This window comes from Dromiciops gliroides, chromosome 4, assembly GCF_019393635.1.
Source record: "Dromiciops gliroides isolate mDroGli1 chromosome 4, mDroGli1.pri, whole genome shotgun sequence".
Classification (NCBI taxonomy): domain Eukaryota; kingdom Metazoa; phylum Chordata; class Mammalia; order Microbiotheria; family Microbiotheriidae; genus Dromiciops; species Dromiciops gliroides.
In genome coordinates, this window is record NC_057864.1 from 189541626 (window position 1) to 189563683 (window position 22058).

Here is a 22058-nt window from a genome sequence, read left to right on the forward strand (position 1 = left end):
CAATCATTCAGTAAGCAGCATTTCCATCAAATACTCCCTCTCTCCTCTACTCCAAACAAAGCTTACTCAGATTCCAAGCCTTACTTCAAGATTCTCAAGTTCCATCTGAACTTGGTAATCAATTAATTTCTCCTTCCTATTCCTCATCAAGTACAGATGGTACTATGTGTTTCATTATTTGAAATCATAATATACTGCATTAAAACCTGTTAATATATCTTGTCTCCCTGATGTAACGTAAAATGGTTTGTTGGTGGAGGGAAAAGACCCACTTCCTGATTTCTTCCAAAGTACCACAATGATAGAACACATAACACATCATAATACTTGCTGAGTGAAAAAATATTCTCTGGTGAGAAAGAAGGACTAAGAAGTACCAAATTCCTTCCTTTCTGACTTTTTAAAGGAATGGTTGAAAAATGGTATCAGTTTCAAATTATTCCTCAAGGGGCTGAGACCCCATTTTCCAGTTCAGTCTCTCCCTTCCTGACTACAACTCTACAATTTCAAAAAGAAAAGTTGTAAATGATTACTTACCTCAGGCTAGACCTCTCTGGAAATCTAATCCCTATCTTTAGAAAAGTATGCACTGATCCTCCATCACAGGAGGATCTACAATCCTTAGGAAGAAAGATCCCACAATCTACCTTGGTCACCGACTCATAATGCCTAATATAACCCTAATATAACCCTCGCAGAGGTATTTCCTTAGTTCAGCTCTAAATCTTTCTTGCTGAACAATTCTTTATACTTCCTCCAAGAAAATGAAAAATCAGTTGGTCCTAACTCTCCTAAATGGCATTACCTCTAATTTTGCTTCTCTGAACTAAAATTTTCTCTTCCCCTTTTACTCTTACTGGGTTTTTTGGCCCTTCTATCAACTTTCTCGTGTTTCTATTGTGGAATTCAAAATGGAGGCTCCAAGCTAAGCTCTTAAATACCTAAGAGCAATTACACTTGGAAAATGATTTCTTGATCCGTCTAAGACACATAAATACAACACTCTGTTAAACAACTTAAACAAAACAGCTATATTTGTGTGTATATACACAATAAACTTGTGAAATGCTCTCAAATCACTTTCTCCTTATAATCAAACATTATGTCATGAATATCCAGAAAGATTCTGGCAAAGTTGGGGGGTGTGGGGGGAAGGGGTTACTATACCTTGTTATAAATCCCATTCCCTTTACTCCAATCCCCTCCCTAACCCATGGCACACGCAAACCCACTGAGACATAGCTGATGGTTAAAAAATTTGGGTTTTATTGTTTTTGCTAAACAATACTAAAAAAAATTATTTTTGAAGGCAGGGCTTGAATTACTTAGTTTTGATCCATTTATTTAAAAAAAAAAAAGAGGGGGAGGAAGGGAAGAGATCACGGCCAAAAAAAAATTTTTTTAAACTAGTTTAACCCCCAGACTCTAGCCAGTTTCATGGGTGCTATCCTCAACCCATTCTGTGCCTTAGAAGAATGACAGCATATTCTACCCAATATCATCGCCCTGAGGCACATGAGGAAGGGAATGATAGTTAATTCTCAGCAGGTTAAACAGAGCCAGCCAAACTGGTGAGCTAAATTCCAGAAACTACTGGGTTTTTTAGCCTATTTGCTGAGCACAAACTGTCACCAACTAGGTAAAGGGAAGGAAAGAGGGAGTCTGGAAATTACTCAAGATTTGCCTGGACCAGAAAATTTGGGTGCAAAGTCAGGAAGAGAGAAACCAGAGGGGTAGGGATAATCTAAGGTGGACTGAAATAGGATCAAGAGGCTAATATCCCAGGTCACTTGGAAGAGAGAGCTTGTCATTCAAGCAGGAGATGAGATATGTCATGCAAGATGATCCTTGCAGAGGACAAGAGAATGAATAGTTGTAATCTCCAGTCTACCAGGGAATGCTGAGATTTATTTCTAGTACCATGAAGTGGGAGTAAAGGGAAAGAACCCTTGAGTTTTAGGACACATGAAAAATTCCAGCCCAAAGAACCAGCTAAAGCACACACAGTTAAAAAGGTAAGATACTATGAGTCCTCCCCTTCCATCAAACCCTGCATTCCATCTACATACACCTGACTCTCCAAAGGCTGGCAAGAGATTCTGGGACTAGACCAAGTTGGTTGCATTGCTGATGGGCTTTTTTTTTCCTTTTTTGGGGGGTGGGGGTGAAGGGAAATAGAGGTGGGTTGGGCCATGATCTAATATAGAGACCTGCAAGAAGCAGAAAATATTTAGAGAACATTTTAATATATATTTTCATATATATATTTAAAGATAAGAAAAATAAAACTAATTCAAGCCATGCCCTGTGCAAAAAAAAAAAAATTAAAGTGAGGCACCTATTTGCTGTTCTGGCCTCAACACAAATATCACAGTCAGCTTGTTATTTTTATTTCAGAACGGAAGATGTCAAAGTTTCTCCCATTTGCTCAGAAGGCAAGTATAACCACTTATAAAAACTGAATGGCAGAGAACAGAGTAGGAGAAGAAAGTCATGGGTGAAAGGACAAAGAGGGAAGGGTACAGAGTATTTTCAAAAATAAAATTAACAAGATGACTGTTCCAGGAGAGAAAAAAAGAAAAAAAAAACATGGTAGACAAAACAAGTCTGTTAGTCAAGTAATGATTCAACTTTTAAATTATTCTCTCGTTCTTTTGTTGTTTTTTGTTCAAGTCTAAGGTTTGGAATTGTTAGCCCTTCATTAAAAAGAGCTAACGGGAAATAAGGAATTCCCTCCCCTCCCCCGGCCTGCCTCCGATGAAGACGCCAATGTCGCCTCCCTCCTCTGCTGGATGTTGAAAGAGTCCCCCAAGTGTGCGGGGTGTGGGGACTCAGGATGACAGAGCGGCCTCCTTCTGTGTCTGCTGTGCTTGTGAACGCTGCATTACCTTTTGGCTTTCCACATCTCTAAAATGTTTCTCAACCTGCAAGAAACCAGCAATAAGGAAGGGGATGGAAAGAGGCAACACCTCCCACAGATTCAACTTAAATACTGTTGCCGCCCATTCTGGACTTGGACAGCAACTGCTTAATCAGATGGATTGATTCCTACCTCCCTTTAACCCCAAGGTGAGCAGGAAAAAGGGAAACCAGTTCAATCGAGTATGCAATTTCATAGAGAAGAATCTGAATCTATAAGCTACTGAAATTTGGGAAGATCAACCTTCAAATGGGAAATACATGCTCTCATTGCCACCATTGTAGATACTCAAGAATTAGCAGTGTCTTATATTTCTATCATGCTTTTTACATCCAACATTTCATTTGACCTCCTTCTAAGGAGGGGCAGGAGTTCTTTGCAAAAAGCATAACAACAGCCAAGAGAAGTTGGGCAGAGACTTGTCCTAGGTCACATGACAAGCCGTCAGCACAGCAGTGACTAAAACTTCATACTGCCATTCCAGGTCTTCTCAATATTCTGTACCCACCCCCACACCAAAGTAACAGTGTCAATTCAGGAAGCAAAAGAACATAACTTAGAACAATGCTGACTGTTCAATTCAATTTAACAGACATTTATTATGCAGGTGACTCTGTGCAAGGCTCTGTGTTAGGCACTGACAGATACAGGCTTATTTCTAGTGGATTCTAAATAGCACAGAAGATGACAGGTAGACAAACCACTAGAATACAAACTAGAAGTCATATGCAAGTACAAAGGAGAGGTATACAAAGTGCTACGAGAGAACTAAAGAGGAAAGGATTATTTCCACTGGAACATGGGACAGGAATAGTATTCGGAACAGGGAGGACACATCAGGGAACAGTAGCCCAACTGGAAATCAAGTAAAGAGCATTTAAAAGAATACTAATAAGAGATGAGGCTAGAAAAGTCTTGAATAGAAAGAAGGCTGAAGGAATTTGGACTCCAACTGGCAATGGAAAGCCACTGAAATTTTTGAGAGTGATCAACTATACTGGGAAAATTACTTTGGCAACAGAATTCAGTTCATATCAGAAGGTAGGGGGAAGAGGAAACCAGTTAGAACACTAATGTGATAGTATATGGGAAAGTTAATCTAATGTCAAGGAGTAACAACTAATACTGACAGTCAATAAAGATTTATTAAGCATTTACCATGTTCCAGGTACTGTGCTTAGCAGAAATGCTTTACCTCAAAGAACCCGTATTCCAATGAGGGAGACAACATGCAAATAACTATATACATACAAGATATATACAGCATAAATGGATGGGACCAGGAAAGGTCTCTTGCAGAGGATGGGATTTCAGCAAAGTCCTGAAGGAGGCCAAGGAAGCCAGGAGCAAGAGGTTAAAGTTCCAGTTAAAAAGGCACGAAGTCAAGAAATGGACCTATAGCAAGTAGACTATTATACAGTCAGTTCTGCTACAACTCAATATATGTGCTCTAAAAAGCATTGTGCTATGAAAAAAATCAAGCAATAAAAACCACAGGGCTTATGGGAAAAAAATGGTTTTAGGGGCACAATGCTCAAAAAAGTTATCCATAATAAAAGAATAGAAACCTAATAAAAATGGTAGCACAGTTTTGGATATATTAAGTGGTTAAGAAAAGCAAAAATACTACAATAGTGGTAATGTCAATGGCTGCCATCTGTCCTTAGCCTTCCACTGCTGCTATGTGACCCATTCCTACAAGGCAAAAATCTAAGAGTGGGAATGACCCAGAGGCCATGACATAACAGTGGGGCATAGGGGGATTGAGGACCAGACCTATTCCACCCAGTTCCTAGTATACCAAAAGATATACAATAAATATGATACCTTACCTTAAAAAGACCTGATGCTTGTTTGGGGAAGTGGGCATTGGAAGGGTTGCAGCTTGTGAGTAACTGTGAAGTGGTGTAGTTTTCTTCATTCTTGCTATTCCTCATGTATAAAACTCGAAATTTGAGTTACACTCAAAATGCTCCCTGATATATCACTCACATTGGAACAAATTCACATTTTCAAAATAACTGTTATAATAGAATTGACTGTAACTGAATCATAGAATCAACAGAGAGAAGTAAGGTGTAAAAAGGACTGGAAAGGTAGAAATGGTCAGGTTATGAAGGGCTTTAAAGACCAAACAGTGGATTTTATATTTGATCCTCACAGTAACAGGGAGACATTGGGGGTTTACTGCAGGAGATGCTGATATGGTAACATTTGCTTTTTAAGAAAATCACTTTGGGAGCCAAGTGGAGTGTGGACTAGAATCCAGAGGTTTGAAGTAGGGAGACCAAACAAAGGGCTACTGCACTAGACTGGGTTGAAGTGATGGAGACTACACAAGGGTGGTAGCTGCATGAGTGGAGCGAAAGGGAAATATACAAGAGATGTTGTGCAGATAGGAACAACACTTGGCAACAGATTACATATGTATGGAATAATTATACAAGATGTGCCCAAGATGACACGGAGGCTGCAAGCCTGGGTGACTGTTTAGTTCCTCCCTCCTCTTCAAAGCCTGCTCATGAAGACCTGACTTCCCCAGCTGGCCAGATTCTCCTGTATCTGAATTCTGAAATCCTATAGCACTTCATTCACACCTCTAATTATACGCTCATGCCCTACATTACCACCATTTGTGTACATGTCTGATCTCCACTACTAAACAATAAGCTTTGTAAAGAGAGTAAGATAAGGCTCTTCCTTCTACATCTCCACACAGCAGCTAGCACAGAGCATTGCACACAGCAGCCACTAAACACTTACTGAATAAATGAATGAATGAAGAAAGGTTTAATGGCAGATGGTCTGATCCTAGTTCCACACAAAAGTAGATACCATAGAGCTGGTTAAGGAGACAAAGAATCCTCTTCGCCACTTCTCACTGTACCCCTTAAGAGCTGCTAACCACCCTGAATGTTTATTAAGAATCTGTGACATGACAGTAACAGGCATAGCAAGAAGTTGGTCTTAAGCTGTAGGACATGCTGGAAAACATGCAAAAGCAGCAGTCGATTTTTACTGCATGATTCTGCCATGAAGTGGGAAGGTGAGTGCTGAAGAATCCTCCACCCAGGGCTGCGTTCCTTGTACTTACTATTTTTCGTACGTGGCTCAGTGCACTCCCTTCTTTGCCTTTACAGTTTTCCACTTGATAGGGAGGTGCAATAACAACTTCTTCCATTACTACAATGTTTTTTTCTTGCCATTTACAGTCCTTAATGCTGGGAGAGGGAGAAGAGAAAAGGTGAAATCCCACTTCGTGGTCTCAAGCATACCACATTCTATTCCCAAGGACAGCACCCTAAAGGAATGGGCCCAAGAGATGCCAGGGTACAAGCTACAAACACATAAAGAAAGGGATAGCTATCAAACACTTGCTCATCACTATACATTCAGATTCCTTTTACAGGGGATATGCACTTAAAATGAACAAAGGTAACACCAAACAAACAAAAGTGAGGCTCAGGGGAGTCACTCTACAGTCTTGAGTGACGTGAAGAGTGTTAGAAAATCGTGTTCCCCAGAGAGACTCACTTGCCTGATGGTTGTAGATTCAGAATTCCAAACCAAGCTCATGTTCAAACAAAAGCTAGACTTGAGCTGCTGGATCCAACTTAGCAGTCCAGGGAGTCCTGGAGGGAGACAATTCCTCTCAGAGCAAAAGAACTATAACTCATACCTTGATAAACTCTAGCTAGTGTGGCCACCTTGCCCTATGACCAGGCCCCTCTTGTGTATCAGATAGCTGGACAATGCACCAGGGCTACATGAGAATCCTAACAGAAGCTCTTTCACATACCTGTAAATGCTCAGATTCTTAAAGCTTGGCCTCATGACAACAGTGATGCCAGCTGCCATCTGTGAGTTCAAGCCCTGGCATTTAAAAGGGGCAGGTGAAGATAGCATGAAAGAAGAAGGCATGGGGCAGCTAAGTGGCACAGTGGATAAAGCACCAGCCCTGGATTCAGGAGGACCTGAGTTCAAATCCAACCTCAGACACTTGACACTTACTAGCTGTGTGACCCTGGGCAAGTCACTTAACCCTCACTGCCCCACCCAAAAAGAAAAGAAAAAAGGAGAAGGCATGATATGTTTCATCTTTTCAACAGCCAGGGGACCCACTGGAATGTCAAATGACTTATGCTATGACAAAAGGTCTTGAGGAGTAGTAACAATTGCTCCTTGATGGAGCAATTATAGCAAAATCTGTACTCCTCTCCTCCCTGTGCTCATCATGAGAAAGTAATAATGGGGGCGGGGGGGGGGGGGTGGGTGGGTTATGATTTAACAAAAGAAAACCAAGAGCTTCTTTTGTCCTTTTGGGGAAAGGCACCCTAGAAAAAAAAAAACCTTAGATCCCCAGAACCTGCCCTGTGGGTCTTTTAAGATCAGGATAACCTAAAAGACTGCAAACAGATGGCATGGCTAAGCATTTGACAGTGATCACCTCTGGGAAAGAGGAAAGAAACAGAGAAGACAATCAGTCTCCACCCACTCCCCTCCTGCAACTACTTACGTCTTATGAATGGTCTGGAAAAGCTGTTGTCCCTCCAGAGAGACACCAGCACTAATTGCATAGGCCTGGCTCAGCTTCTCCTCTTTCTCTGTTCGGGCTTTGCTGGCAAGCTGAGAGACAGAAAGAACAGAAAATTTAGGAAGGCATTTGGTTCAGCTCTTCTCACTAGAGACAAGTAACATGCTGACAAAAGTTGTAACTAGACTAAAGAAGAGAGGCTAAGAAAGACTGGCTCAGGGGGCCTATTTCCCCCAACAAAGAAAACCTCATCAGGCAACCTTGCAAAGAAGAAAAACAAAAAACCTTCATGCTTAAGCCAGAAATATTAGTTCCTTTTCAGTTTTGATACTTAAAGTTGTGGTGTAATAATACAGTAACCTTGAGATGTAAAAACTGGGGTCTACGAAGTCCCCTTCTGATCAGCTCCATAACTTGTATTCACATGAAGAGGCCTGAGTCCAAGAAACTATTATTCCCCACTTACATTATAAATGCTGGTTTATAAGACAAACAAAAATCCTTAAACAGTAAAATAAATGGCTTGAATCCCACTATTTCTACATATGTCTATATTCTGGTGGAATAGAAACTAGAGAAGAAAAAACATTTAATGACCTCTTGGGACAGTTCTATCTATATCTGAATTATAGATATTTTCAATCCAAGGATAACTTTCCCTAAACACCAAAAACATTTTGGACCCAACTCCATACTATCAGCGTGTAGTGCAAGTCCAAACGGTGCAAAAATTCACTTTAATATATCAAAACAGATCTAGAAGGTTTTTAAAAACAAATAATTTTAGATTATTTCTGATTTTGCATTACTCTCCTCACTACTCCTCCCTCCATATTTATAAAGCACTTAGTATGGTGCCTGGCACATTTAGGCCCTTAATAAATACTTTTTTCCTTCCCATTAATATGGCTAAGTAATAGTTAACTGGACTAATATTGTTAACTACTGATGCTGGTAAGCCTAGTAGGCGTGCAAAGATTGCTCCTTCTCATCTCCTGAATGTCAACTTCTTAAAGACAGAGAATGCTGTATCTGCATTGTGAATACTGTGCCTCAGAGATTACAACCTCCAAACATCACAAGGTATAACTGGGAATACAATTTCATTATAGCAGTCAGTCTTTCTTCAAAAGTTCAAATCTGACACAAAGAGTCCAAAAAATCAACTAAAATATCTCATTTTTCATAGCAATACAAAAATTTAGTAGTGGTAATATGTTACGGCTATTTGACATGGAGATCCCTGAAGAAAACAGTCACCCTCAGATTTGAAGAACTAAATACGCTGCCCCACTGCCCCCGATCTGAGTTTCGGTGGCAATTTATTGCAATCCAGAGCAAAATAAGAAATTCTGCCAAAAAACTTGAAGCTACTCCTTGCCTTGTCAATCTGGGGACACACACACATTGAAAGAAATAGACGAGGAAGAAAAATGAGGACAAATACTACAGTAGTTCTCAGGCTTTTCACACAGTACTTAAAACACCTGGGTGGTCAAAGACCTGGCAATGCTGGACATATCTTTGACCCCACTTTCAAGAAACAAGCCAATATGGCAGACATCATTGCACAGGGCCTTGGCAAAAACAGCAGTAAGAGAGGCTCCTGGCCTCGGAAACAGTCTCTATGGAAGAGACGCTGGTGGCATATTTTAAGCAGCAGCAGTTGAAGTAGTCTAGTCTTTAGTCGCTAAGACAACCCTCTTCAGAGAGGGAGAACCATTCGGCTGGACTTTCCAACCAGCGTCTTGGAGCCAGAAGACTTCAATAAGGGGAATAAAGACTTCAGGAAGGGGAAGAATAAAAGGGCTGCAAAGCTCCATATTCAGGCTCCCTAATGAGACCCCAGCACAGCTAGAAGGGGGGGGAGGGGTGAAGGACGGCCGTACAGATGTCTGCCACATTAGCAAGCAGAATCAAGTCTCTCATTTTCAACAGTCCAAACTTCCTTCAAAAATGTTTACTGCAGTGAAATAAAATCACCCAATATTGGACCAGATGAAAGCTGTTTCTGACAAGATTATGCTGACTATATAATTTGAGTGTTCAGACTAAAATGTATGTAGTCTGCAGAGACCATTTAGCAGCTTGAAACCACTAGAACCCAGTCTGTTCTGAGACTCCATCCCAAGCAAGTTTAAGAACACTTGCAAAAAATGTCTAATAATAAACTTCTGTCAGTTTAGTCTAAAGAAGCAAAGGCTGGGGGTAGAGAGTCTTCAAATATAAGAAAGGGTGTTTTGGGGGTGAAGAGGAGTAGCATAATGAGCTGCTTTTCTATTTCTACCAGGGAATGGATAAAATGAGTTTAAATCTCAAAAGGGCTTTAGATTAGGCATTTAAGAATAGCATTCTGACAAACTAGGTGCATAGCCATATCTCCAGAGATTTTTAAAGAAAAAGCAAGTATCTGTGAGAGTTTAAACAAAGCCCTGCTAGAAACAGACTAAATGATCTTTCTATTCTTTTCTAGCCCCAGCATTTGAATTCATCCTAATACTGGTAGGTAATGGGGTCCCTGGAAGAACTATGAAAAACCACCTAAAACAAGGACTATTTGGGCTTATTTGTGTTTTCCCTTTCTCTATTCTCCTGGAAACTGCTCCACCCATCTTCAGTCTTTCCCTATCTGCTGTCGCCTACAAATATATTCAAAAAAGCCTTCACTGGATTTTTATGATCCCACTACTCTACTTGCCCTGTAACTTCTAATCCCTTTCAAATCCAAACTCCTAGAAAGAGTTGTCTATACTCATTGGCTTCACTTTCTCTAGGACTCATTTCTCAACCCTTTGCTTCTGACCTGAGCAATCAACTGAGAATGTGTGCAAGCGTCTGACACACTAGCAGACAGAATCAAATTTACTAATCTGCCATCTCCAAAATTATAAATATTTTTGCCTAATCTGATGGTTTTTTCTCAGTCTGTATTCTTGAACTTTCTGCAGTCTTTGATATTACTGACCACACTCTCTTCCTGAATACTCTCGATCTTGGTTCTCTCCTACCTGTCTGACAGCTCCTCTCTCTGACATCAACAGTTCCCATGTGTTTAATTATCACCTCTGTGCAGATGACTCCCAGATCTATATATCCATCCCTAGTCTCTTCCCTGAGCTCTAGTGTCCTATCATCAAATGGATATCCCGTGGGTGTCATTATCTTCCCTGCTAAATTCACTCATCTTGATTTCCCTGTTTCTGCTGAGGGTAGCACCATCCCTCCAGTCATCCAGGCTCACCACTTCACTATTTTCTTCAATTCCTAACTCCCTCACCAGACTCATACATATTTTATTGGTTGCCAACTCTTTGTCATTTTTACCTCTACAACATTTTTTACCTTCATCCCTTTCTCTCTTCTCACACTACCACTATCCTAGTTCAGTTCATTGTCACGCCTTGTCCTGACTATTAAAAATAGCTTCTAAATGGCGAAGTGGATAGAGCACCAGCCCTGGAGTCAGGAGGACCTGAATTCAAATCCAGCCTCAGACACTTACTAGCTGTGTGACCCTGGGCAAGTCACTTAACCCCAACTGCCTCACTTTAAAAACAAAAACAAAAAAAAACCCTTCTAATTGGTCTTCCTGCCACAAGTCTCTCCCCACTCCAATCCATGATCCTAAAACTACTCCAATGGCTCCCTTTACTGCCCCTATGATCAAATGAAAACTGTTTCACCTTTCAGTCCTTCACAACCTGGCCCCAACCAACTTTTCTAGGCTTACTGGACATTACTTCCCTACTTGCACTCTACAATCCAGTAAAAATTGACTTCTTGCTGTTCCTCCACAACTTAACACTCCATCTCCCATCTCGATACCTGTAATGCACTTCTTCCTCACCCTCGCCTCTTAGAATCTACAATTTCCTTCAAAACTGTGCCGTGGAGCTGCCTTCTACATGAAGACTTTACTGATTCCATCCCAGTTGCTAGTGCTCTCCAACAAGAGAAAATCTCAATCTCAATCTCAATCTCTCTCTCTCTACTGAAGGAATGTAATCTCCTAGTGGGAGAGGAAGGAGATAAGGGAGTTGGGGGGGGGAGAGGCGAAGGAAGAAAGGGCAGATTGGAGAAGGGGGCAGTAAAAAGCAAAACACTTTCAAGTAAGGAGAGGGTGAAGGAAGACAGAAAAGAGTGAATATCAAGGGGAGGGAAGAAGATGGAGGGTAATAAAGTTAGCAACAGTAACTGTGAAAGAAATGATAAGCAGGATGATATCAAAAGGACGTACAAAAAATGCACACCATCAACAGAGGAAGAACTGATGGTATCTGAATACAGACTGAAGTATAATTTTATTTGTTAGCTCCTCTTTCTAAAGTTATTTTGTCTATTTTCTTTCACAACCTAAGTTGAAGATGTTCTGCATAACTGCACATGTATGACTTATATTGAATTGCTTGATTTCGTAGGAGGTTGAAGAAGGAAGAAGAAAATTTAGAACAAAGTTTAAAAAAATCAATGTAAAAAAAAATTTTTTTTACATGTAACTTGGGGAAAATTCTAAATAAAATGAAAATAACCCCCCCACACACACCCAAAAGTAATGTAAACTCCTTGATCGCAGAGATGGCTTTCATTTTTTCCTTTGAATCTTCACACCAACATAATGCCTAATTAATGCCTACACACTAATTAAATGCTTATAGATTCATGACTTCTGGGGCTGCATGCTCAGCATCCAAAAACTTCACTGGTTTTCAAGACACCTGGACTTATCCCAACTCCAACTTGATATCAAAGCTATCAAATACTAAGAACTGGAAGAAACCTTGGAGAGGTTCCACACTTGGAGACTATCTTCTCTTGCCTGATTTTATAAAACAAACAGCCATACCATGATTCAACATCAATCCATCGAAGTATCCCACCCAAATAATAGTTAAAATGGGAAGAGGTTTATGGGGCTGCTAGGCGGCGCAGTGGATAAAGCACCAGCCCTGGAGTCAGGAGTACCTGAGTTCAAATCCGGCCTCAGACACTTGATACTTACTAGCTGTGTGACCCTGGGCAAGTCACTTAACCCCAACTGCTTCCAAAAAAAAAAAAAAAAGGCAGAGAGAAAATGGGAAGAGGTTTTCTTTCATTTTACTGCTACAAATCAGTCCTCTTTCTGATCACCAGCTAAAATAATACTAAGGGAAACAAGAGGTTCAGATTAGTTGTTAATTCAGAAACCTCCAGCAGCCTCTGGTCCAAGTTTATTTTGATGGAAATCTGAAAAATACAAGTTGCTACATCAGCAATGTCTTCCTTTTAATACTTTCAAGAACACTACTAAGTTCCCTTTCTCCCTTCTCCTCCAAGATAACTGAGAGCAATTATCAATAACCCTAGTATGAAGTAAATTTCTACTATTTAGAGTTTACTACCAATGATCAAGGGACAAGGAAAATCTCCATATAGAAAAAAATAACTGGTTCCCAAGAATGAGTCTGTTGTAAACAATATTACACAGGTATACCTGTTCTTGAAAAATTGTACCTAAGTATTGCAACATAGGAAACCACAAATGGGAGAGATTCAAAAAAAGCTATGAAGATTTGTGTGAACTGATTAAAAAAACACACACACAAGAAAAATGTATTCAATGACTACAATAACAAAAATGAAAACAACTTTGAAAGACAGCAGCTCCAGGGCACCTAGGTGGCACAGTGGATAGAGCACCGGCCCTGGATTCAGGAGGACCTGAGTTCAAATCCGGCCTCAGACATTTAACACTTACTAGCTATGACCCTGGGGTCACTTGACCCCAATTGCCTCACCCAAAAAAACAAACAAAACAAAAAAGACAGAAAGCAGCTCCAATCAATGCAATGATCAATTGCAACTCCACAAAACTGATGACTAATGATGCTTCCCCCCTCTTGGCAGAGGGGTGATAGACTGAAGATACAGAATGAAGCATTATATTATGAGACACAGTCAATGTTAATTTGTTTTGTGTGACTATACTTGATTGTTTACAAGAGAAAGCTTTTATAGGAGAAAGGAATGATAGTGATAAAACCAAGTGGTATGCACACAGTTTCAGACATCCTTTTTCTGTTGGAGTTTTTTTGTATATGTAAATATTCGTGTATTGCTACAGGTTAAGGTCATAAAAAATTAATATTAAAAATAGGTTGTGGGGGCAGCTAGGTGGCGCAATGGATAGAACACTGGCCCTGGATTCAGGAGGACCTGAGTTCAAATCCGGCCTCAGACACTTGACACTTACCAGCTGTGTGACCCTGGGCAAGTCACTTAACCCCAATTGCCTTACCAAAAACAAAAACAAAAATAAGTTGTGACTCAGTTGCTTCTGTAAATACATCCTATTATGAAGTAAATAATTACCACCTAATTTTTGTGTTTATAAATTCAGGATTTTCCTAGGTTGAAATATACCTCTATGATTCCCTCAGTTCACTAGCTTAACTCAGAGATATTGCCAAACTAATAGGGAGATGGGAAAAACTTGCCCTTAGAAGGGCAGTTATTTGATTTAGTTACAACTTGGTAAGGAAAAGCTTCACACAAACCAGATCATAGGCTCATAGATATAAAGCTAGAAGGGACCTTGGGGGATTATCTAGTCTACCACCTTCATGTTACAGATGAGGAAACAGGCGCAAAGAGATTAAGTGACTTGCCAAAGATTACGCAGTGACAAACCTGGTATTTAAACCCAGAACATGGGATCATAGATATAGACCTGGAAGAAACCTAAGAGGCCATCCAGTGCACCCTTCTTATTTAACAATTGAGGAAACTGACTCCAGATCCAGTGTGCCTTCTATAACACTACATGTATCAGGATTTGATTGACCAATTCTTGGCATATTTTTCAATGCCAACCTTCTGGCTTATGTCAATTCCTAAATAATATCCATACACAAAAAATGTACCAGCAACTTCAGAGAATGAGCACTGTGGGCCCAGCCATCTGAGAAATGTAAAATGTTTGTTACTGGCAGACTCACATCTTAATTGCCGTTAATCCCTAAACACCTGGAGTTTAATTTAACCTGAAGCTTCCTTTCATTTTGCAGGAATCCCTGAGATACCATTTAAGAATCTTCTTCCTTTTCTGCTAACCAACCCTTCTTTTAGTAGCAAAGGGAGGGCAGGAACTTGATACCATGGCATTTTAATAAAGATTCTTAGTCATACTTGCAGTCATTTAAAACTAAATGATCTCTTGTTCTATTCAGTAACTGGGAGAAAATAACAAAATACATCCCACTAGTAAATTGTTTTTTTGGTTTGTTTTTGTTTTTTAGTGAGGCAGTTGGGGTTAAGTGACTTGCCCAGGGTCACACAGCTAGTAAGTGTTAAGTGTCTGAGGCAGGATTTGAACTCAGGTACTCCTGACTCCAGGGCCGGTGCTCTATCCACTGCGCCACCTAGCAGCCCATGTAAGTTGTTTTTTAAATATGGTCATGGGGGGCAGCAAGGTGGTATACAGTGGATAAAGCACTGGCCCTAGATTCAGGAGGAGCTGAGTTCAAATCTGGACTCACACTTTGCACTTACTAGCTGTGTGACCCTGGGCAAGTCACTTAACCTTCATTGCCCCATCCCTACCCCACCCCCAAAAAAGATGGTCATTAATTGATGACTAAATTATTTCAGCAGTCCCAGAAGCAACGGGAAGGCAGATAGCATGGCAAAGCGGAAAGGTATCTTCAATTTAGAGGCAAAGGACCATAGTTCAAATCCTGGTCCTGACTCTTGCTGACAGTATTAACTCAGATGAGTCCTTTAATCTCTCTGGGTTTGTTCTAAATTTGAAGGGGTTGAAGCAGCTAGCTTTTAAGGTTCCCCATTTTCAAACCTACATCCCATCAAGCTTCAAGGAAACCACAGGCCTCCCAGTTCAAGGAAACCTGTTGATTGTGATTTCCTCACCCACAAAAGCAACTCAACTCCTTTTTCTTCAATATATTATGGGCCTTGCAACCAACAGTCCTCAGATAAAGGCACTAAAAGCTGCTATAACTCAGGGAAAAAAAACCTTAGGGTGACTAAAGCATCCTCAATTCTAAATATGACCTGCTGTTTCAATTCCAGGAAGAGCACCAATTGTCCCCTCGATCCAAGTTTACAACATGTGGGTTATCTCAAGGGTCTCTTCATAAATATAAAAATCTCACAACTTTTTCAAGACATTAAACTCTAGTTTCAAGTACCTTGGGGCTGTAGTTACTTGCTACAGCTCTGCTCTTATTTTTTCCTACAAAATTCCTTTTTAAGTGCCTCAAAAGTGTCAACTCTTCCATGCCACTTTCAGTAATCTCTTTCTATATGTTCTTTTGCATTTCTACCAATCTTATAAACTGTAAATGCACTTATCTTTTAAAGTAGTTAATAATGCAAACTGATCAAAAAGGTAGTATTTTCTCACCAAAAAAAAATCTACTAGCAACTTTGTTTTATTTTTAAAAAAAAAGGATTTTTTGGTCATTAACTATGTTAGCATTTAGGGTTCCCTTCTTTCCAAGCCTCAGCTTCATCCATAGAGGGAAATGTGCAGGAAATGTTGTGAGAGTAATAGATTACAAAGATGTTCATTTGACTAAACTATTTCCTAATGATCCCAGACTAGAGAAGACCCATGAACTTAACTTCAAAAAAGCTAGGAACTCTAAGATGCAGAGATAGAGAGAGTAAATTCCAGGAATGGGGGAGACAGCAGCCTGTGTAAAAGCACAGAAAGAGAAGGGCAGCTAGGTGGCACAGTAGATAAAGCACCAGCCCTGGATTCAGGAAGACCTGAGTTCAAATCTGACTTCAGACACTTGACACTTACTAGCTGTGTGACCCTAAGCAAGTCACAAAACTCTTACTGCCCTGCAAAAATTAAAAAAAAAAAAAGCAGAGAGAGAGAAAAGAATTGATCAATAAGTATTATTAAGTACCTACTATATGCCAGGCCCTACAACAAATGAAACTGTCCTTTCCCTCAAGAACTATTAAGGGACCAATGCACCAATATAAGCATATACAATTTGGTTGATTGGTTGGTTGGGGGGCGGAGATGGGGGACAGACACAAAACCTGTATTAAGTGGAGGAAACTACCAGTAAAGATATTCCTAAACCAATGTAGATCAGAAGCTTCTCTACAATTTAGCCTTAGAGAGTTGCCTGGAACACAGAGATTCATTCAGAGATCTATCTGCCCAGTCCCTCAGCCAGGATATGTCAGAAAATTCAGATCTTCTAAGGCTAGGCTGGCTCGCCATCCACTACACCACACCACCTCTCTGACAAAATATATACAAAGTAAATAACAAGGTAGTTTCAGGGGAAGGGGCTAGGATCTGAAGAGATCAGGAAAGGCTTTGAGTACTAAGTTTTCAATGAAGATGGCTAAGCAATTCTAAGTGGAAGAGGACTGCATTCCAGGCTTGGGGGAACAAACATCTTGTGCAAAAGCATGCAGATAGGAGACAGAATACAAAGTTTGGGGGCCACTTTGGCTAGAATGTAGAATTTTTAAAAAGGAATAATAAGCAATAAGGCTGAAAAATCGGCTGCAACTGATATCTACATATTCAGACAGTCAGTCTGTTGATATCTTTTGCTTGACTAGCCTTCTTTTGGGAAGGAGGGAAGAGCAATGTTGAGTTAGTGAGCAGTAAGAAATGCCAAAAAAAAAAATCAATAACATTAAAATACACAAAACAAAAAGTTCAGAAGAAACACAGGGCAATTATTTTTACTTTTTAATATACACTTTTTAAATACCAAATTGTAACAGTTTAGAGTTTCATATACAACTCTCTTTTTTTTCTTTGTGTACTGAAGTACACAAAGTGTCTGTTGATTAATTTCATAATCCTCATCAATAAACACACACACACAAAAAGATTGCAGCCAGATTTTTAAAAAACTTTCAATGCCAAGTTAAGGAATCCTTTTTATCCTAGAAGCAATGTGGAGACACTGAAGGTTTGTAAGTAAGGGAATTATATAGTTAGATTCATGCTTTATAGTAAGATTACTTTGGCAGCTGTGTAGATGATGGTGTGAGAGGGAAGAGACTGGAAGACAGGAGGCTGTAGCCATAATACAGGAGGAAAGAGAAGGGCCTGAACTAGGGTGATGGCCATTTAAGTGGAGAGCTAGGAGTAAGGAAATCTGGCTTGAGGACTAGCTCCATCACTAATCAGGATACTTTAAACAAGTCACTTAACTGCCCTAAACCCTGTTTCTCTATCTATAAAAGAGGATCTCAACTCACCTCTTCTTAGCCTCCCAGGAATGCTATGAAGAGAATACGCAAACATGAGTGCTTTGGGCATGAAAGATGTTATAAAATTCCAGGGTACATAATCATTACCTCCCCCACTAAAAACCAATCTTCAGATTTCCTATATGATAAGTATATCTAAACACTATCATATTTCCATAATGCAATAAATAATCAAATCCAAGATACAATCAGCCAGGCCACAAACACTTTGCTTTTTCACATAGCTTAAAAGAAAAACTGCATGTTACAATCAGTTTTAAAAGCTTTGATTGGGGGCAGCTAGGTGGCACAGTGGATAAAGCACCGGCCCCAGAGTCAGGAATACCTGAGCTCAAATCAGGCCTCAGACGCTTGACACTTACTGTGTGACCCTGGACAAGTCACTTAACCCCAATTGCCTCACTTAAAAAAAAAAAAACATAACTGTGCTGTCAAATAAAAAAGCTTTTGTACCTGATGTTGACAACATCTCATCTCTGCTTGAATTCATGCCCCTGCTGTATACAAGGGTCATTTCTTATTTCATCTACCACTGAAATCAAGCATCACTTTGAAATCAATCATGTAAACCTGCAAGAGTGAAAACTAGGCTGGCAACCAGGTTGAAATATGACTGAATCAACAAACTGATGCTAAATCATATCAAAAGATCAAAAGGTGGCTTGGGGCAATTGAGGGGATGGCACTAATGATTCTTAGGCTAAAATACTCAGTTTTTCCCCCACCAATTTTAGCCAGAGCCCCTAAGAACAAAACCAAACACTCTTATGTTAGTACCTTCCAAAGGTACTAAAATAAGCATGGAAATGATCACGTTATTGGGGCGGGGGAAAGGGCCATCAATCACATACAGGGGGGATTTATATCCAATGAAGCACATCGTTAAAAACCTCAACAGGTGCTGGCTGTGTCTAGAGCTCTGAAGACATACCTGGTCATCTGCTTAGAGTCAGGGAGCAGAACAGAATCTCTGAATTATAGAGATGGATCAAGTAACTATAATATTTATAATATAATAGTTAATATTCTCACAATTCTGGAGAACTAAAAGGAAAGGGAAAAGGGAGAGCCACATGGACAGGTGGCTACCATTTCTGCCAACCTAATCAGACCTTTTTCTTTCCCTTTAAAAAAGACAGGACCACCCTGGGCAAGTCACTTAACCCTCATTGCCCTGCCAAAAAAAAAAAAAAAAAGACAGGACCTCAGACACTTTGACACTTACTAGCTGTGTGACCCTGGGCAAGTCACTTAACCCTCATTGCCCCAAAAAGACAGGACTTTAAAGATCATCTAGTTCAAAAACACCAAGTGATCACACAATGAGTGAGTGACCTATAGCAGATTTGTGACTAAAACCCAAGTCTTCTGGCTTCCAGCCCAGTATTCTTTCCACCACAGCACACAGTAACTTTTATTTTAATTCTTAATCCTCAGATTCTCCAGGCCAGAAGCAAGTTTTTTCACTCTACAAGTCTTTATCTTGGCCAGACTTGTGGAGAGCCCAGGACTAAAATTTTACCACACCACATTTTCCCATCCATCTGGCCCTCATCTCATAGGGAATACAGGTCAAAACTTACATCCTTCATATGTGCTGTAACATTTTGAGTTATGCTTCTAGCAAGAGAGACAGGAAAATGGCACAATCCAGAATAGTGGGAAAAGTGCTGGACCTGGAATATAAGGACCTGGATTCAAATGTCAGCTCCATTGCTTTACTGCATGTTTGACCTTGGACAAGTCTTTTTACCATCCAGAGCCTCAATTTCCTCATCTATAAAATGAAAAGACTGAACTCGATCAATGGTTCCTTCCAGCTCTCTCTATATGTACTTCAATGATTTTACAACCAGGCTCCTAGGGTGACCAACAATATCCATTTGTAAGATAGTCACCTGCCAGTCTCTTAAAGGCCAAAGTTTTTTTCCCACTGAATAAATGTGTCTCCCCATAGGAAGTAAACCAACTATCTACTGAGCTAATGGTCCAATGTACCACTCTGGTCCTGACCAGTGTACAGGTTAGGCTGATTCCTATCAGTATAACAACTGACATCTTTACAGAGCATTTTACAGTATTCAGGTATTATTATGCCAGTATTATAGAAAAGGAGGTTAAACGGCTTGCCCATTATTACACAATGAGTAGGTATCAAAGATATAATTTGAAACCAAGTCTTCCTTCACTCCCTCTTATTCGTCTCCTCAAAAATAACACAATGTTTCTCAAAGTATGGTCCAGGGAACCCAGGGGGTAGTCTGGGAGGTCAAAACTATTTTCATAATAATACTAAGATTTTAATTTTTAATGCAAAAAATACCAACATAAGTCATAAAACCTTTTGGGGATGGTCTTCAATCCTTTTTAAGTGTAGAAAAGGGTCCTGAGACCAAAGAGTTTGAGAACTACTGCTTTAGAGGAACTTTCACCTGGGGGGCCTATTCTTGATTGGTGACTGTCTCTCCTAGATCACTACTTCAGGAGAGTCCCAGTCACCATGATTCATTTCATTCTCTTCTCTCCAGTCACCTCCACCACATCATCACCAATTGCCTAGCTGCCTTTCAGATGCATATACCCTTTCCCTGCCTCATTTGCAGTGTCCCCCTTCCGACAGGGCCCCTTTCTCAATCCCACCAACTTTCAATTCTGGAAATGCAATCATTATCAAATCAATTCTGCCAGTGATCCTGAATAAAGTGTCTTATGTACTCCCCTATGGCAGCATTCACCATCCCTGTAATTTTTTGGACTGAAGTTTCTAGCTCTGGTTATCGCTTCCCAAGTGTGTTGTCTCCATCACTAAAACATAAGCTTTTAGAGAGCAATATCTGTCTTTGCTTTCGTATTTGTATCCCCTGCATTAGTTTCCAATAGCTACTTAATACCTCATTCCTGACTCCAAATCCAGCATCTTATCCACTAAAATTCTGTAGTAGGAAGACGTTTAATTTAAATTAATTTCTATTTGTTTGGTTAAAAAAAAAAAGTCATATTATTGTAAATCTCACGCAGACAGGAAGTTCCCTTTTTCCCTACCCTACCCCAGTGTAATTTAAAATTCTAAATGTGGGTTCTAATCTGTTCCCCAGTTCTGGGGGAAACTGACTAAAATCACTGATAAAATGAGTTTAGATTTTTAAGGGTTTATTGAAATATAGAAAGAGAAAGATTGAGAACAGAATTCTTACAACCTCACAATCCTATCTTTACTCAGCTCCTCTCTGTCTTTCCCTGCAGTCACCACCAAGTCAGGAACCAAAAAGACAGCGCTCTTTCCAGGCTCCCCTTTCCTCCTTCCTGTCCCCTCCCAGAATGGGGAAGTTCTTCAAGCTGGTTGGTTGACTGGGCTGGAAGTTCAAAGTTTTTTTAGATTCTGAGAACCATGCTTTCTTAAATACTCTCAAGTACCAGCCAGGTGTGCTTAGAATCTAGTCAACTACTAATCCAGTCAAATCAGCCAGTAATCCACTCAGGTGGGCTCCTGAGTATCTGCCAAATCTCATCTATCACATTCCATTATCTTGACACCCCAAATGCACATGCCAGAGTACTTGGTGACTATGCCATTTTCAGAGCACATAGTGACAGTACCTAAGAATGGGTAGCCAAGATATGTTGGGACCCTCGTGTGCCTCATATTTGCTTCACCAAAATAGAGCTCAATGGGCATATACCACCTATCTAAATTCAATAGCTAGAAAAGTCTTAACCTTTAAGAACATGGTCAAATCTTTAAACACCAAAAATGAACTGAGATTATTTTTAATCTCCCATCTATCTAAATTCTGAAAGTAGTGATCTTCAATTAACTAAAGTCAACTTCTTTCTTAAGTAACCAAATATCAGAAGAGATGGACACAGAAATTAGCTCCTTTCAAAAGCAAAATTTCTTTCACCTTCCCTGCAAATTCCAGATGCCATCTTTCATTTACTGATAGTCAACTCCATTCTTTGCATTGCCTCCTCCTTGAAATGACCAAAGGGAACTAAAAAGAACAAGTCATTTGCTTGTTGGCAGTCCTGTTAAAATATATGATAGGGAAAAATGATACCCTTGCTTAAATTAAATTCTTAGATAATAGATTTTGGTCCATTTCCTCAGAAATTATCCAAATTTAACTTTACATATCCCTTTCCATTCTTCAGAAAGTGTTCTCTAACTGGGAAAACTGGTTTACAGTCCTATCTGTTCCAAATGCATAGAGTACACTTCACTTATCTCAACAGGTGAATGTATACTAAAATGAGAGGTTGAGCTAGATTACATCTAAAGTCCCTTTTTAGCTCTGACATTTAAGGAATCTATCATTGTACCTTTCCAGGCTTATTACATATTACTCCCTTCCA

At 39.9% G+C, this 22058-nt stretch overlaps 1 protein-coding gene across 1 annotated transcript in view; it reads right to left on the reverse strand.

Annotated features, from left to right (window-relative positions):
• Nucleotides 1-1243: 1243 nt before the first annotated feature.
• The window catches only part of LSM12 (LSM12 homolog), a 30299-nt gene continuing 9484 nt past the window's right edge, over nt 1244-22058 (reverse strand). The window contains exons 3-5 of the mRNA XM_043963419.1: nt 7437-7546; nt 6015-6141; nt 1244-2924 (exon numbers count right to left, since the gene is read on the reverse strand). Of these exons, the coding sequence (XP_043819354.1) occupies nt 2832-2924; nt 6015-6141; nt 7437-7546 (330 nt within the window). The 3' untranslated portion in view covers nt 1244-2831. The remainder of the gene's footprint in view (nt 2925-6014; nt 6142-7436; nt 7547-22058) is intronic.